Genomic DNA, 19,128 nt, shown 5'->3' on the forward strand with positions numbered 1-19,128 from the left:
TGATATGCAGAGCTTGGCAGGGAAGCAGCTGTGAGGAGTCCTCTTCTGGCACGCCGTTCCCCACCAGCCCTTTCTCCCCTCCTGTCCATCCCAGGTGATGCCACATACAAGCACCAAGGATGGACAGGAGGGGAGGAGGGCCCTAGCATGATCACAGCTGTTTGCCTGCATAGCTCTGCAAGTGGCAGCAGAGGGGATGCGACCAACCCGCCAGCTTGCCTGCGATTGATGTGTAGATCGTGGTGGGACCCCAGGGGACCTGTCACGGAACCCTGGTTAAGAATCTCTGCCTTTGATCCAAGAAAAAAGAAAAAGCTGACTGACGCTCTAAGATCTTTAAATCTTTATTGTTCCGGACAAGCAACACAAAGCAAGGCCTAGAACCTCCACGTTTGATGAGCGTCACCAAACATTGGGCTTAGGGCATTTAAATAGTGTCAAAAAGGAAGAGGCCATTTTTGTTTTGCCTGGAACAAACTTACTTGCAAAGAATCTTATATTGTGCCGCCGACTCATTTTTCTTGGCTCTGTGGATAGTTTTTGGCACTCTGATAGCCAAGACGATAACCCAGAACACTGGGCTTTGGAGCAGCCGACAGCCTGGTTAGCCTCTATGCAGTTCACGCCTTATGGGGCAGATATGTGATCTCAAGAACTATAAAAAGCAGAACTAGCACCAAATCTATTTTTCATATTAAGTACATGCAGGTCAAGTATTGTGCCAGTCAATGACTGCCAGGTATCTATTACCTCTCACAGAGATCATAGTACTCCCCCCTGACAATGCCCTCATCTGCTTTTCTCTCCAGAAAGAGGGTGCCATCTCTGTTCAGGCATCATCCAGGGTCACATCTACTTGATATGCCAGCTAAGAGATGGCACAACCATGTAAATCCTAGAGTTTTAGGCCGCGTTAGCCAATGTCTGACACAGATCAGCCCCTAACCCATGGCTCATCTCCAGACTTGCTCCTTTCAATCCACACGGACAACCCAAGTGCTGGTTACCACAGCCCACCACCACTTACTTTTGACAGATCAGCCCCCTCACGCGGCCTCCCACCTTGTGGCTGGCTACAAACGTAACGTTTGCCCATCTGATCACTGGCGGGAAGAGAGACTGAAGAAATCGTTCCGCCTGCCTGCAGCAGATGGATGTTCTTTCAGCCTTGGTATATTCACTTGTCTGGAGCTCAAGGGCTTCTTTTCATAATAACATTGTTGTGTATTGTGACATGTCAGGAATTTATTGATCAGTCTGGTCTAAAAATAAATGAAAAACGAAATATTTGCCCCATCTAGTGGCTTATCTACCAATTGCTATACAGAAAACAATGAAACAAGCATTGGGCGCGGCCTTGCTTTGCTCTGCAATTTTTTATTCTAACTCTATGTCCACTTGGAGGGTGGGGCTTGAACCTGGACTCAGTGCGCAGTCGCCATTCATCTTCGGAGACCTTTGGCATCTCCTTGTCCTCTGTACTGCGCAAGCGAAGTACGGGGCGGACACTATCCGACAAGACACCGGCTGGTAGGAGGGGCCAGCTGGTAGTGCGCTGTACATGGAAAAAGTGTGTGCGTTGCTCAGGCTCGATAGGGAGGGGGTCCTTAGACAGCGCATCCACAGCAGCTGTTAGAGTGCTGACAGGGGATGGAGCCCTCCTCCAAGAATTCAATGAAAGAAGGGTGACACACACCACCCTGGAAGTCACACAGCTATGGTGTCCTAGTACGATGAATGGAGTGGCAACCTCAGCCTGGAATCCGACTAGGCCATGCCCCCAATTCTTTTTACTCCTTTCCTGGAGCTTAGTCATGGGTCTGTACATAGCTTCCTGAAAACATGACAGTACCCTCAAAAATTCAAGAGAACGTCCAGCGCTTCAGAAACAACATTCAGGATCACACCACTCTGCCTCAGTACTTCTCTCAAGAGCTCTCTTTCTGCTGCTTGCATCAGAGCAAGGACGAGCTAGCCGAGTTCCTTCACCAGAAAAGCACACATTGTTTACCATTACCTTATACATTCTGTAGCATTCCTTACCTTGAGACAGCTCTCGATCAATCGGTGGGACATCATCAGATAGGTTAAAATCGAGGGATCCATCTGTAATCTCCACCATGTCTTCATCACTGGTGCTGCTCTGGAAACTGTTGAGGCTGGCTCGGGAGAAGCCTTTGTTATCCATCTTAATCGTACCCTAAAATATAGACCCACAGAGCTGGCAATCTACAAAACAAGAACAGCCAGGGAGAGAAGACGAGTGAATACTTTTCTGCTAAAAAAAAAAAAAAAAAAAAAAAAAAAAATGTAGGAACAGAAATATATTAATGCACGCCTGCAGGTGAACAAAATCCACTCATAGTCAAACATTTTTTTCCTGCTTGAGAGCATTCCGGGAGGCGCACAGGTAACTGACACTTGCATAATAAAGCCACCGATATAGAAGGAAGGTGTGGAATGTTTACAGCTTAGCTCTTGAATTCTGGAGGCCGTATCCATAAAAACAAAAAGGACAAGTCACCAGTATTCCCTGTGCTTTCCCCTCAGCTGATCTTTACTCCATTATTGACTTACCATGTCTTTTGTCTGTGAGGAGCTGGCCATCTTGGTAGAAGCAGGGTTTTATTTCCTCAAAGCTGCTCCCCCCCCCCCCCCCAAAAAAAAAAAAAAAAAAAAAAAAAGGTACAGATTCCCCTCCAGCAAGGAGGAAAGCGAGCAGCACAGCAGTGACAGCTCCAAATCTGGCAGTCACAGGCAGTAGTGCCTTAGCTGATTTCTTACTGCAGACATAGAGCTATGAGGCTCAAGGCACAGGAGCAGGGAGATCCTTGCAACCTCCACCACGGAGACCAGAGAGCAGCACGGTAGAGACTAGACATGAGATGTAGCAGTGCCTCAGATGATCCCATACTGCTAATATACAGCTATGAGACTCAAGGCACAGAAGAAGGGAAATAGTTGAATTGCAGTTTCTCAAATACAGCTTCCTCTCCAGCAAGGAGAACAGAGAGAAGCACAATAGAGACTATATGTCAGATTTAGCAGTGCCTTAGATCAGTGTTTCTCAACCTTTTTTCCAGTTAAGGTACCCTTTAAATTAAAAATTATGGACAGTCTTGGGACACCCCATTCTAAAAAATTAAAAACTATTTTAATAGTTTTACATAATGCAGCAACATCCACAAGCAGGAAACCCAACATTAGGTTATATATTCATCCAAAGAAAATGCACTTTTGCAAAGTGGTACTGACTAGTATTCCAATGTTTCTCTTCTCCCTCAGTTATTCTCTGTCACTCAGCTAATGTGGCCTGAGCGCTGAAGGAGAGGTGTAGGGGAGGGTCAAACAAGGATGCCATGCAGGCGACTAACATCCTCCTCATCATCAACTGATGATGCCCTTGCTAGAAGGTTGTAATGGTGCATAATGAAAACCTGTGGCTTTGTGTAACTAAAAGACAGCCTTCGTCCACCCACTGGATCGTTTACATTTTTGGGCAATTTTTAGGAATTTTGCCAAGGCACGTCTGAACCCTGAATAAACCCGAAGGAACCATGGTTGAAAAGGCTGCCTTAGATAATCCCACACTGCCAATATACAGCTATGGGGCTCAAGACACAGGATCAGCGAAATATTTTCACTACAGTTTCTCAGATACAGCTAACCTTCCAGCAACGAGAACAGAGAGTAGCACAGTAGAGACTAGAAGACAGACGTAGCAGTGCCTTAGATGATCCCATACTGCCGATACAGCTATGAGGCTCAAAGCGCAGGGGAATACTTGCACTGCAGTTTGTCAGATACAGCTTCCCCCCCATAATCAAATCTGGCAAGACTAGCAGGCAGAGGCAGATGTGCCTTAGATCAGCCTTTTTTAACCAGGGTGCCCAGGCACCCTGAGGTGCCTTCAAGTTTCTTCAGGGGTGCTTTGGCAAAATGTCCAAAAGATTCCCCAAAATGTTATGCAAGCTGAGGGAGATCCCCTCTAAGGTTGGGTGCCCTATTTGTGGATGTTGCTGCGTTATGTAAAATTATTAGTTTCACATTTTAGAATGGGGTGTCTTGAGATTGTGCATCATTTTAAAGGGTGTGTTTACTGAAAAATTGCTGAGAAACACTGCCTTAGATGATCCCATACTGCAGACAGAAAGCTATGAGACTTGATACACAGGAGCAGGGGGAATACCTGCACTGCAGTTTGTCAGTTACAGCTTCTGTCCAGCAGAGAGAACAGTGAGCAGCACAGTACTGACATCACCAAATCTGATAAAAATAGCAGCCAGAGGCAGGAGTGCCTCAGAGCAGCCTTTTTTCAACCAGGATGCCCACGCACCCTGAGGTGCCCTTCAAGTTTCTTTAGGGGTGCCTTGGCAAAAGGTCTAAAAGATGTACCAAAATTGTGGGGTGGATCAAGCCTGCTTTTTATCTACGCAAAGCCACAGGTTTTCTTTCTGCACCATTACAACCTTTCAGCTGTCACCGACCTAACAACCAATGATGTCATCAATTCAGGGCATCAAGTGCCTGCACAGCATCCTTGTTTGCCCTGCCCTCTGTCAACACTGGGTTCACATCAATTGAGTGAGGGAGAAAAACAGGAGGGAGATCACCTATAACTTTGGGTGTCCTACATGCGTGGATGTTGCTGCATTATGTAAAACTTTTTTTTTCTTTTTTTTAAATTGCGGGGCCTCGAAATTGTCCATAATTATAAGGGTGCCTTGGTTTAAAAAAATTTAAATAAAAAAGTTGAGAATCACTGCCTTAGAAAAAAAATAAATAAAAAAAAAACCCATACTGCTGATATACAGTTATGAGGCTCAAGGAACAGGAAAGTAAGCGCACTGTGGATCTTCAGGTACAACTTTCTTTCCAGCAAGGAGAACGGTGAGCATGCGCAGTACACAGCGGACACTATCCGATGGGGGACCATATATGATAGGACACCGGGAACATCACAGCTTTAATTTCAATAGCTGTGTGTTCCCCCGTCGCGCGCCGTCGCATACAGCCCCTCCACCTTGTCTGGGGAACTGTGATAGACAATCTGGCCCTGTACTGAGCTTGTGCAGTATGGAGAAGGAGACGCGGAAAGTCTCGAAAGATGAACGGCGCCTGCGCACTTAATAGTACCTTGTGCCCTGAGTCCAGGTTCAAGCCCCACCATGCAAGTGGACATACGGTAGATGATATTAAATAGCACTTAGTAAGAGGGCCCCTCGTGGGCTCGCTTCGCTGGCCCCCACGCGTCGCTCTGCAATTTTTTGTTCTAACTCTACAACCACTTCGATGATGGGGCTTGAACCTGGACTCAGTGCCCAGGCGCTGTTCATCTTCAGAGACCTTTGGCGTCTCCTTGTCCTCCGTACTGCACAAGCTCAGTACAGGGCGGACACTATTCGACAAGACACCGGCATCCTCTCCCTAGGTTCTCCCAGGTGCCAGACTTGACTGCTCTGGAAAAAGATGGTGTAGTTGTTTCAATGAGCTCAATACAGGAACAAAAATTAACTGCATTGTTGAGTTGCCAGGAAGAAGCCTTTACTGCACCAATGCCACAAAAAAAGCCCAACTACAATATGCTGCACACTGTAATCTGGAGTGACTAGACCAAACTAGAGCTTTATGGTCACAACCATAAGCGCCACGTTTGGAGAGAGGCCAACAAGGCCATTAGTGACAACAATGCTATCTCCACTCATGTTTTCTTTTAAAATTGTACATACTGTATATTACCAATTCTCCAAGAGAATGCAAACATTTGAGAACTGTATACCATGACCTGGATATATGGTTGTAGCACCCTGGTGTTTAGGCCTACTAAAATTTAGTTTGCCAGGTGGTAAGTGGCCTGGCTAATTGTTAGAAGATTCACTTATTCCTCCCTAACTCTGGAATTGCTGCACCTTTCTCTGTCACTGGGTGGCACGGTTGCTGGCGACATTAGATTAACAAGGGCATAGCAAGGTCAGACTAAGAATGGATGAGGTGTCTCAGCCAACAGGCAGGAGATTTTTGGCCCGCTGGGAGTCTATTCATTTGGAGTCAGGTGATCGCTGCTGTTCTGTGGCACCGGAACGGCTGTCTGAGTGGACGTGTGTTGAGTTGTCCCAGGTTGCTAGGCCGGAGCCTGAGGCCTCTACCGGGGACACCTGGCTTCTAGGCTGCATTGGTTTTAGCCCACCCACGCGCACATTGGGCCAATGAGGCATGCGATTTGACACAACAAATCAGATCCAATTGCTGACATTGGCCTACAGTGGCCGATTTGACACGACAAATCAGATCCAATGGCCGACTTGGCATGCAATTTGACACAACAATTTGGATCCAGTTGCCGACTATGGCCTAGAGTGGCCGATTTGATGCAACAAATCTGATCCAATTGCCGACAACGGCCTACAGTGGCCGATTTGACACGACAAATCAGATCCAATTGCCGACAATGGCATGCGATTTGACACAACAATTTGGATCCAGTTGCCGACTATGGCCTACAGTGGCCGATTTGGCAAGCGATTTGACACTGCAAATCGGTTCTAATTGCCGACAATGGCACCATCTGAAGGTGCATGCCGCCACACCGATTCCCAAAAGTAGTTGCTGCATTACTTTTGGTGACTTCGATGGGCGATTTCATTAGACATTTGGGCATGAACCCATACAGCTGTCTATTAAATCTCCCCCTAATTCAGATTGAAATTCGTTCAGCTGAACTCGTGCAATTTCAAAGCAGCCATCAGCTTGAACGTGGGCTTATTGTCAAAACTGAATCGAACAAGTCAAAGTTAGAAGCTGATTGGCTACCATGCACAGCTGCACCAGGATTTTTCATGCTCTAGTTTTAGTAAATCAACCCCCTATGTGTCCAAAGTCGCACAAGTGTGTGAATGGAGCCCGAGTCCCTATTGACACGAATGAGACTGCCTGCACTGGGGGATGCATGGAAAGTAGAGCTGCGCGATTAATCGTAATAAGATCGCGATCTCGATTGTCTCCCCTCGCGATCTCCAGGCTGGATGACCCGCGATTTCGATATTCCCGCCAGTTCTACGTAAGAGGCGCCGCGTAACGCCGACGTCAGCATCCGGAACTGATGTCAGTCATTGGAGAGCGAGATGCGGAGCAGTTCACACACACACCGCTGGAGTGGAACTGGAAGTCGTGATGCCTGGGCATGGGCGGTACCCTCACTGTGGCCGGGAAATGAACACAGCACAGCAGTATGTGCACGCCACGGATCCGATTTCCAATTCCAACACGTGAGTGTCGATTTCTCCTTTTACCACATGTATATTGTATATTCATGTATATTGTGTGAGCCTGTGTGTGAGTGATTGAGCCGAGCGAGGAGTCGACCACTGCCCCTTATTATGATTATTACCACAGCACAGCAGCAAGCACAGTTACACTCACTGTCACAGTGACATTCTGAGTCAGCTACGCTACCCATATTATGAATATTACCACAGTGACAGACTGAGTCAGCTTAGCTACCCCCAGATATCCCCCTATTTATGATTACTACCATAGTAGTCAGCTAGTGCGACCCAAAGAGTCTCAGTCTGGGTCTCGGGGGGGTAGATGACTGTGGTAATATTCATAATATGAGTGAGTACTACTAGTACTAGGCTAGCTGACTCAGACTGTGGTAATATTCATAATATATTAACCTCCTCACGCCCGCCCTATAGCCAAATGACGGCTGTAGAGCAGGCGCTTTCGTCCGGGGGGGCCGTCCCTGGACGTCCTGTTATTTACTTCCACAATGCGCGCCGCCGCGGGCACGCATGGGGGAAGTTCTGTGTTTGCCATGTCCCCCGGAGACAGGCAAACACAGATCGCTGTAAACGGCCAATCACAGCGGCCGTTTACAGCGCGATCGGCGTGTCCAATGGGAGATGATCTCATATGTAAACATACGAGATCATCTCTCAGCGCCGCTCTCCCTCCTCAAACAGACAGCGTGTGAGGAGGGAGAGATGAACGGCTGCAGCGGCCGTGAGTGTAAAAGTAAAAAAAAAGTGCCATCCTCCCCCAGCGCCATCCGCCCCAGTGCCACCTGTTAGTGCCATCTGTCCCCAGTGCCATCTGTCATCAGTGCCACGTATAAGTGCCATCTGTCATCAGTGCCACGTATAAGTGCCATTTGTCATCAGTGCCATCTGCCATCAGTGTCATGCGTCATCGGTGCCACGTATTAGTGCCATCTGTCATAGGTGGCACGTATTAGTGCCATCTGTCATCAGTGCCATGTATAAGTGCCACGTGTCATCATTGCCACGTATCAGTGCCATCTGTCATCAGTGTCACGTGTCATTGTCCTGGTGCTCCAGGGCCTTCAAAAGTGTAATAGGTAGTCAACAAGTTAGATGTGTCATTTATGCTCCTAGAACACGTGATGGCGCTCCCTGCATGTTGGGCCTCTCTATGTGGCCAGGCTGTGAAAAAGTCCCACACATGTGGTATTGTAATACTCAGGAGGAGTAGCAGAATTTTTTTGGGGGTGTCATTTGTGGTATACACATGCCATGTGAGAGAAATAACCTATTACAATGACAATTTTGTGGGGGGAAAAAAAAAAAAAAAAAAAAAAAAACAACATCAAAAAGCTCACCATGCTTCTTACTAAATACCTTGGAATGTCTACTTTCCAAAAAGGGGTCATTTGGGGGTTATTTGTACTTTCCTGGCTTGTTCGGGTCACAAGAAGCGAGATAGGCCACCAGTACATCAGATGTGATCAATTTTGTGCGATTGGCACCACAGCTTGTAGACTCTCTAACTTTCACAAAGACCAAATAATATCCACTCATTTGTGTTATTTTTACCAAAGATATGTAGCAGTATAAATTGTGGCCAAAATTTATGAAGAAAAATTAATAATTTCCATAATTCTGTCACAGAAACAAAGAAATGTGTTTTTTTTTCAAAATTTTCAGTCTTTTTTCATTTATAGCGCAAAAAATAAAAACCCCAGGGAGGTGATCAAATACCACCAAAAGAAAGCTCTATTTGTGGGGGGGGGGGGAGGACAAAAAAATTCATTTGGGTACAGTGTTGCATGACTGAGTAATTGTCAAAGTGTGAGAGCACCGAAAGCTGAAAATTGGTCTGGGCAAGAAGGGTGTTTAAGTGCCCAGTAAGCAAGTGGTTAAGGGACAGTGGTTGTTGCCAGTATTTTAAGTCCACTCCTCACATGCCCCTCTTTAATAGCCTAGCCTGTCCGACTGTCATCTGCAAGCAGTTTGGGGCCCAGCCATGACAGCACCAGGTTGTGTGACAGAAGAAAAAAAAAAAAAAAAAAAAAAAAAAAAAAAAAAAAAAAAAAAAAAAAAAAAACACACACACACACACACACACACACACACACACACTCTGTTTGTTGCCTTTTAAATGTCAGTGCCAAGTGCAATAGTGCATGCATGTGCAATGTGCATATAGCTAGCTGCAACTTAAGACAGTGTTTTCAAACTAAAGGCAAATGACAGTGTGCGCTCTCAATTTGTTTTCTCTAGGTACATACAACATGAACATTGTCAACAGATCTATCTGCTTCCGTCCACCACATCACACCCAGTTGAATATAACCGAAAGAGAGAGCTGCAACAGCACCTTAGCAATTTGGAGAATATACACAGGACTCTTTAGCCCAGGTGGGGTCTTCTGTATCATCATAATTACTGGGGGTGCCTGCAGTGCCTGGCCGTAGAAAAATTAGTGAGGCAGGTGCAGACAGTGCAGAGGCTGCCACAGGCACAGACTCAGAGGTAGAGCAATGCACAAGTGAGTCTGATAAAATTAAAAACTCAGATGTTTTTGTTCCAAAAAAGGAGCTTATTCCCAAGTGTGGGCTTATTTCGGATTCAAACCAGATGACACTCAGCAAACCATCTACTGAAAGCAATGTTTAGCCGTTGTTTGTGCACCAAAGGGTAACACCACCAATCTGTTTAATCACCTGAAACGTAATCACATACAAGAATATGAGACGGTAGGGAAAAAGAATACTGCCAGTGCTCAATCACAAATTACCTGCAAGGAGTGCAAGCATACGAAACAAACATCAATTAAAAGGAACATTATTTAATGCAACACCGTACTCGGCAAACGCTCTCAGAAGCAAAGAAATAACAGAAGCAATCACATTTCACCTGGCTAAAGACATGGCTCCCATGACCACTGTTGAAAAAGAGGGGTTTAAAAAACTAATTCAAACCCCTGATAAGCGCTTTCAATTGCCCTCTCGTACTTAATTTTCACGTGTTGCAATCCCTGGTCTGTACGTCAAATGTCGTGAAAGAGTGGCAACGGAATTGCAAGATGTAGTTAATTTTGCAGCAACTTCAGATTTATGGTCCAGCAGAGCAATGGAACCATACATGAGTTTAACAATCCATTTCATTAATGATGATTTTGAGATGACAAGTCGGTGCCTACAAACTAGGTTTTTCCCTAAAGGACCACACTGGCGAAGCTTTGGCACAGGGATTAAAGGATGCTCTCATCAACTGGAAATTGGAGAAGAATCTTGTGTGCATCACTACAGACAACGGAAGCAACATTGTAAAGGCCATATCCATAAATCACTGGACACGATTGCAGTGTTTTGGCCATAGGCTTCATCTCGCAATAGAGAATGCAAAGAAGGACTCACGAATTGAGCGTGCTATGGGTTTGTGCAAACAGCTTGTCGGGTGTTTTAGCTATAGTTGGAGGAGGAAGAGGGAGCTTTCTGAGGCACAAAAACAACTCTGTTTACCAGACCACAAGCTCAAGACAGAGTGCCCAACAAGGTGGGGATCTAGGCAGGCTATGGTGAGAAGGATACCTGAGCAGCAAGCTGCCATCACCCATGTCCTCTCTTCTGACCTCAAGGCTAGGCACCTCTTGCCAACATGGCAAGACCTAGAGATCCTGGAGGCTGTGGACAAGACTCTCACCCCACTGGCAGACTTCACAGATGCTCTTTCAGGAGAGCAATATGTCAGTGTCTCTTCTGTGAAACCTGCTCTACACCTATTTCAGTCTTCTGTTTTGGCTGTTAAGGAAGATGACTCTGATCTTATTTGCACAATGAAATCAAAGATAATGGAGTATCTGGAGGAAAAAAATATCAGGACCAAAAAACACAAGACCTTCTCGACATAACCCTTGATCCCAGGTTTAAGATGACTTATATTAATGAATGAAGATAACAAAACTGCTGTCCAGAACAGACTAAAAGAGGAGATGTCAAAACAGTTAAGAAGGCTCGAAAGAGCTTGGGTAGCTTTTTCAAATCGGCAAGTGAAGGGGCACCAGATCCAGCCTCAGACTCACACCATCAACAATCCGAAAACGTGTCCTTGGAGCTACACTCTTATCTGTTCTTAGGCAACACTGACAGTGAAGATGATCCCTTAGTCTGGTGGAAGACTTATGCCGCGTACACACGTAGCCGACTATCCGACGGACTTAGTCTGGCGGACTTTCCGCCAGACTGTCCGTCGGACTTTCCAAACGGGCTACTTGCCCACACACGGCACTTTTTCAGCGGACTAATACGGTGTACTAAGTCCGCCGTACTATCCGCCCTACTTTTGAAATAAACGGACTCGCCCACACACGCGGAGGAAAGTCCGCTCATTTCGAGCGCGTCTCCAGGTAGGTGGGGCCCGTGAAGTAAAAGTCGCTGGCCCTGCTGCCTGGTATGGACTTAAAGGGGAACCCAAACGCTGAAAAAAAAAAAAAAATAATAAATCGTCGTGGGGGTCCCCCACAGGTCCACATTAGACCCTTGTCCGAGCCGTACCACGCCGCGTGCCCTCAACATCAAGGGGGTCTTCTCGCCGGACTCCTCCGCTATCTTCTGCTAGCTCTTTTGCTAGCGGAGGAGCCCGGCTTTCTTCCTCGCCGCCGCCCTTCTTCCGACTTCGGGGGTCTTGTCCCCCTCTTCGGTCTTCTGTCGCCGCCGCCTTCTGTTCTTCTTCAGATGTTGACTCCGAGTCCTCCGCTCACAATAGCTCCGACACGATGCGCGGCGACTTATATTAGGGACATCGCCGGATGATGTCCCCGCCCATTATGGTGTCACAGTTCCAGAGGATGCTGGGACTGTAACATTATAATAGGCGGGGACATCATCCGGCGATGTCCCTATATAAGTCGCCGCGCGTCGTGTCAGAGCCATTGTGAGCGGAGGACTCGACGAGTCAACATCTGAAGAAGAAGAGAAGAACAGAAGAACAGAAGGCGGCGACAATAGACTGGGCCACCGCCTGTAAAAGAGCTATAAGAAGGCGCGGTGGCCCGGCAGAAGAACCGAAGAGGAGGACAAGACCCCCGAAGTCGGAAGAAGGGCGGCGGCGAGGAAGAAAGCCGGGCTCCTCCGCTAGCAAAAGAGCTAGAAGAAGATAGTGGAGGAGTCCGGCGAGAAAACCCCCCGAGCTGTGCAATAAACAATTTTTATCCTGTGTTGTGTTTTTTTTTTGTACTTTTTTCACAGGTGAATGGGTAGGGGTAAATTGTACCGCATACTCATTCACATAGGGTGGGGGGCCAATATCCAGGGGCCCCCTTATTAAAGGGGGCTCCCGGATTCCGATAAGCCCCCCGCCCGCAGACCACGACAACCAAACGGCCAGGGTTGTCGGGAAGAGGCCCTTGTCCTCATCAACATGGGGACAAGGTGCTTTGGGGTGGGGTGGGCTGCGCGGCCCCCCCCTTCCCCAAGGCACCCCCCATGTTGAGGGCACGCGGCCTGGTACGGCTCAGAAGGGGGGGGGCGCTCACTCATCCCCACCTTTCCTGGCTGGCCGGGTAGCGTGCTCGGACAAGGGTCTGATGTGGACCTGGGGGGGACCCCCACACCGATTTTTTTCGGCGTTTGGGTCTACCTTTAAGTCCATACCAGGCAGCGGGGCGAGTGACGTTTCCTTCGTGGGCCCTGCCTACCTGGAGACCCGCTCGAAATGAGCGGACTTTTCTCCGGGCGGGAAAAGTCCGTTCATTTCAAAAGTACGGCGGACTGGCACACACACGGCCGGATTGTCCGCCGAAATGCAAGTCCGGTGGGAAGATTGGAGTGCAAAACTACTTTCTAAGTCCGCCGTACTTTCGGGTCAAAAAAGTATGCCGGAGGCTACACACATTGTCCGGCGGACTTGAGTTTGCCGGACTTTTCCACCCGATTGTTTGATCGTGTGTACGCGGCATTACAAGGAGCAGTATCCGAGATTGTCTGCACTGGCCAGAAAATACCTTTGCATTCCTGCAACTAGTTCCCCTTCTGAAAGGGTTTTTAGCACAGGGGGCAACATTGTCACTTGTCGCCGTTCTGCACTGAAGCCACAAAATGTGGATAGGCTCGTGTTTCTAGCTAAAAATCTTTATCTGACATTACAATTACATTCAAAAACATTCAGGTAGTATCATGATGATACTAAGTACCTACCTGAATGTAATTGTAATTTCTTTCACATTGTTTTTAGATTACATTCATTGTCATTTCTTTAAAATGTGTTTGATTGAAGCCAGAGTACTACTATAGCTTATTTTAGAACAAATGACTGTTCCCCAATCCCCCTTGGATAGGACTTTTAAGGCCACAAACACTGACTGAAGTTTGTTAGAAATAGAAAATTGATTTATTTTTACATAAAAAGAGATCACACAACATCAATGATCAATGGTTAAAGGCATAACCACTAGATGTGGTATAATAATACATGTGGCAAACAAAGCAAAACAAATTATCTTTTTAACCATTGATCATTGTATGTGATGATGTATCTTTATATAAAAATAAATCAATTTCTAACGCACTTTAGTGTGGCCTTAAAAGTCCCATCCAAAGGCCAAGGGGGAAGGAACAGTCCTTTGTTCTATACAATCCAGGGATGTGGCCACTACAGTACATTCACAACCTGAACCTTGGGTAGCTTTTTCAAAGCTGCACAAAGTGAAGGGGCACCAGTTGCAGCCTCAGGCTCACAGCAACAACAATCCAGACTCTTGTCCTAGGATTTTACACTCTTATCTGTTCTTAGGCAACACTGTCTGACAGTGAAGATGAACTGTTACCTGAATGTTTTTTGAAGCAATTGTAATTTTTTATTTCACATTTTGTTTGATTGAAGCCAGTGTATTATGGCTTAAGTTATTTTAGAAGAAAGGACTGTTCCCAAATCCCCCTTGGATGGGACTTTTAAGGCCACAAACACTGAAGTGCGTTAGAAAATTGATTTATTTTTATATACAAAGATAGATCACATCATGATCAATGGTTAAAGGCATAAACCCCTAGATGTGGTATAATATATGTGACAAAGCAAAACAAATTATGCTTTTTAACCATTGATCATTATGTGAGTGATCTATCTTTATGTAAAATCAAATTTCTAATGCACTTCAGTGTTTGTGGCCTTAAAAAGTCCCATCTAGGCCAAGGGGGAAGGAACAGGGATCTAGGCCAAGGGGGAAGGAACAATCCAGGGATGTGGCCAGTGGCCACTACATTCACAACCTGAACCTTGGGTAGCTTTTTCAAAGCTGCACAAAGCGAAGGGGCACCAATTCCAGCTTCAGGCTCACAGCAACAACTATCCGAACGCTTGTCTCCTTGGATTTACACTCTTATCTGTTCTTAGGCTCTGTTAGTAACTGTTACCTGAATGTTTTTTGAAGTAATTGTAATTTCTTTATTTCACATTTTGTTTGATTGAAGCCAGTATTATGGCTTAAGTTATTTTAGAACAAAGGACTGTTCCCAAATCCCCCTTGGATGGAACTTTTAAGGCCAAACACTGATGTGAGTCAGAAAATTGATTTCTTTTTACATAAACAGATCATACAACAATGATCAATGGTTAAAGGCATAAACCACTAGATGTGGTATAATACATGTGACAAACAAAGCAAAACAAATTATTCTTTTTAACCATTGACCATTATGTGATCTATATGTGAAAAATCAAATTTCTAATGCACTTCAGTGTTTGTTTGTGGCCTTAAAAGTCCCATCCGGTCCAGTCCTTTGTATGTTCTATACAATCCAGGGATGTGGCCTGTGGCCACTACATGCAAAATCACATTCATGTGTTATCCAGCATTAGCCCTTGTACACACGGTCGGACATTCTGCCAACAAAATCCGTTGGATTTTGTCCTACGGATTTAGTCCGAAACTGTTGCATACACACGGTCGGACCAATTTGTCGGAATTTGCGGTTGCCAAGAACGCGGTGACGTAAGCCGTGTACAGCGGGACTAGAAAAGGGAAGTTCACCACGTCCGGCACCCTTTGGGCTCCTTCTGCTGATCTCGTGTTAGTAGAAGTTTGGTGAGACGATTCGCGCTTTTCAGATTTGTGATTCAGATCGCTACTGCTCTTCGGTTTGTGCTTGTCTTTGCGTATCTGATAATCAGTGCGTGCAGTCAGTATTTGTTTCTCATTGTGGACTATATCTTTGTATAGTACGCTTTGAAAGGCATTTTTTATTGTCTGCTTGCTTCTGCTATTCAGGTCGTTCTTTCAGGCCTTGCTGTTTATTGGCACTTTCCATTGTCTGTTCTGACCAGCCGACCGTTTTGAAACCATGTTTCGTCTACGTACTCGTCGTAGAGTTTGTGCTGTGCAGGGGCTTCATGTTGGGGTTCTTACTTTGACACAAGCCCGGTCCATGAACAGGGAGGGGAGGCGTTTGTGGACCAAGAATTGGTTGCGCCAGCGTGACCAGTTCTTGCACATGCCTTTGCTCCGTGAGATCCGCGAGAATAATCCTGATGATTTCAGGAATTATCTCCGGATGACGGACCCCGTTTTTCACTGTCTGTTGCCTTTGCTGACCCCTTATATCACCAGGAAGGATACCTGCATGCGGCAAGCCATCACTCCGGAGCAGAGGCTCATCGCCACGTTGCGCTACTTGGCGACAGGGAGAAGCCTTCAGGACCTCAAGTTCTCTACAGGCATCTCCCCCCAGGCTCTGGGGATCATTATTCCAGAGACCTGTTCTGCCATCATTCAGGTCCTGCAGAAGGACTATATGAAGCCAAGTTTTCTCCTTAAACATCACATTCTATGTATTTCTTTCCTCATTCCCTAATTACCATAATTGCAATATGCTCCAATTCATATGCTCTGCCCCTTTATCCTCAGGCATATTTGCCTCACTAACTTCCCCACCTTGCTCTTCTTGGCCCATAAAACTATAGTCTAGTCACTTACCAATGTCTTTTGTCAGCTCCATAGTATTGCTTTTCCCTAAACACACCCTAAAATGTCTAAAAATGTGATGTATGTGCTTCAATTCATGCAGAGTGACCTTTTTTAAATTTTTGGTGTTGTGCCAAACTCATTAGTAACCCCCCTCCCTCCAACTGCTAGCAATCCTCTATCTGATGACTTGACCAAACCCAATACACACTATACCTACCTTTTTGATGATCACATTTATGGATGAATTCACCTAAGCATGTAGTGCAAGGGCCTGCCTCAATACTTTCAAATGCTATATTTTTTATTTTTAACCTATCAATTATCTTGATATGTAATAGCAGAATGTCTGAATGTGCTTCCATTTTGTTTTCTTTTTGGTATTATGACACTTATTACCTGTCCGGTGGGCTGCCAATAGTGTAACTAAGGAGGGGCTTCCCAAAGTATCACACATTATTTAGGCATTCAGCTCTCAATCAAGTGGAGAGGGTTACCTGTCCTAAACATCCCCCTCATTTTTTAGCAAGGGCCCATCAGATTGGGGTGGGGGGGGGGGTGATGACTCTCATAAGGGGACCTTATACTTTAGGCTTTAAATACTAAATGTTATATTAATTTTGACCAAAAATGTTGGCGTCTAATCTGCTTGCAATGTTGATTTGTCAAATGATTAATTTTTGTTCTTGTTTCACTACACAGTGTCCTTCAACGCCACAGGAATGGCAGATTGTGGCCTCCCACTTTGCCAGTTTTTTTCAAGTTGTGCCTTTTTCACCAACAGTGCAAACCCAAGTTCAGAGCGAGATGAGGGGACAGTCTCTTCTTCAGATAATCTTATTATGTTGTGGGTCTGCCACACACACACACACACACACACACACACACACACACACACACACACACACACACACACACACACACTTGTTTTTGTAACTAATGTATGTAGTGCATTAGTGACCAAAATCGTGCTCATTTTCTGCACCATGGCAGGAAAATGGCATGATTGTCCAAATGTACACCTCACTGTGGGTGTTTTTTACTAAAGGCACATCCACTATGCACTACAAGTGCACTGCAAAAGTACACCTGAAACTGCACTTGGAGTGCAAAGTGGAGTTGCCTTTAGTAAATCACACTCCTTCTCAGCACAAACTAAAATTTGACTACAAATACATTTTATGCGCAATGAAAAAGGAAGCCACACATTGTTGATAATTAAACTTTTTAATACAAGCACATTCACATGTGCGTTTCGAAAAGGTTTTTACAGAAAACCAAGAAAGTGTGTGTGTGTGTGTGTGTGTGTGTGTGTGTGTGTGTGTGTGTGTGTGTGTGTGTGTGTGTGTGTGTGTGTGTATCAAAAACAGAGTTTAATCCAAATTTTGTTTACTTGGTGTTTTTGTGTAAACAGGCATGTATCAAACCGTAAAATACAGAACACAGGAACTTACAAAGTTCAACTTTGAAAAGTAAAGACAATATCAGACATGAGTATATACAAACTGGGCTGATATTGCCTTCATCACATGGGGTTTCACCCCTGAAAAATCCAAATTTGGAATATGCACACAGTGTGTCAACATGTGCCATCTCCCATCATGGGGGGATCAACGTACATGCTTTGGGGCTGCAACCCCTTCATTTCAGACACTTTACACAAAACATGTACATTGATCCCCCATGATGGGAGATAGCGCATGTTTACACACTCTGTGCATGTTCCAAATTTGTAATTTCGAGAAATACAAAACAAAAAAACACACCATGTAATAAAAATATGGTGACATACATTGATAAGCTTACCGGAAGCTATGTTCTCCGACACTCACCTGTTGTGGTGACAATTTGTCCAACCTCCACGATCTCTCCTTTCTCCTCCTCCTGCTGCTCCTCTGTTTCTGCTTTTGGAAGTTGCCCTTCTTTGGGAGGGGTGTGGTCCCTGGTGCATACTTGCTGAGTCTTCTCTCCCCTATGAGAATGTAAACAAAGAATAATTAGCACACAGAGGGCAGAAATAGGAATCTGAAACATTGCTTGGAAGTGTTGTACAATTGCGTTTTTTTGGCCGAGTTCCAGTGTGAGAACATTATTGGGGACACTTTGTTAAGCTGGAATACTTCCCTGCAGAACGATGTTTCTTACGAACGAATGAAACCATGAACTTTAGAGTGGCCATTTTAAAATGCACAACATGAAATCAAAGCACATGGAGCAGTATGCAAGCAAGAATAATCATATGAACACACGACAACTACTTACTTTTTTTTTTTTTTTTTAAGAACACGCTTGATCCTTCTGTACTGATCGTGCTCCCTCAGTTTCAGGTCTGACCAATGTTTTCTCAGTTGATCCTTGGATCGTCGTACCCCAAAATTCTTATGAAGACTCTTCACAACTTTAGACATGATCTTGGCCTTTCTGATATTTGGGTTTGGGTAAGGGCCATACTTCCCATCATAGTCGGTCCTGTTTAATATGTCCACCATCTCCAAAAGACATATTTGAGGTCTTAAATCTTCTCTTCCTGGATCGGGACGTTTTTCAGGCTCCGGGCTTTCCTCACCCTCCTCCTCGTTAGTCGAACCATTATTAGTGCGCACCTGCGTTCTCTCCACCATGTGCTCTCCCCACTGCGCTGGAAGCCAAGGGGCGGGGAATAGTCTAGAAAGAACGTCAGGGGCGGGTGGAGTTTCACGCATGCACACTGTATATAAAAACGCAGCACGCGTGTATCGTCCGTACGCTCTGGGAAGAGAGTGAGGCGCGGACGCGACGAACGTGCAAACGAAGGTAACATTTTTAACTTGGTGCATCACTAGACTAGACTGCTTCTATCTAGGCCGATGTTGGGACAAGATTAGGAGGGTTTTTAATGGCATTATTAGTATTTGAGGGTTTGTCTTGTGTTGCGTCTTGCAGACAATA

At 45.5% G+C, this 19,128-nt stretch overlaps 1 protein-coding gene across 10 annotated transcripts in view; it reads right to left on the reverse strand.

The window, feature by feature from the left end:
- CLCN5 (chloride voltage-gated channel 5) overlaps window positions 1–19,128 on the reverse strand; it is a 138,385-nt gene that overhangs the window by 108,281 nt on the left and 10,976 nt on the right. For 5 of the 10 annotated variants that reach the window (XM_077465148.1, XM_077465139.1, XM_077465144.1 and 2 more), the window contains exon 3: window positions 2,044–2,229. The exons of 1 other annotated variant lie outside the window; for it this stretch is intronic. In XM_077465148.1, coding sequence (XP_077321274.1) covers window positions 2,044–2,188 — 145 coding nt within the window. In that variant the 5' untranslated portion in view covers window positions 2,189–2,229. Of the gene's footprint in view, window positions 1–2,043; window positions 2,230–18,032; window positions 18,173–19,128 lie in introns of all 10 variants that reach the window. 4 more of the 10 variants (XM_077465141.1, XM_077465147.1, XM_077465145.1 and 1 more) reach the window with 1 other exon arrangement.

This window comes from Lithobates pipiens, unplaced genomic scaffold (assembly GCF_037356315.1).
Source record: "Lithobates pipiens isolate NorthernLeopardFrog02 unplaced genomic scaffold, aLitPip1_a1.2 Scaffold_1, whole genome shotgun sequence".
Classification (NCBI taxonomy): Eukaryota; Metazoa; Chordata; class Amphibia; order Anura; family Ranidae; genus Lithobates; species Lithobates pipiens.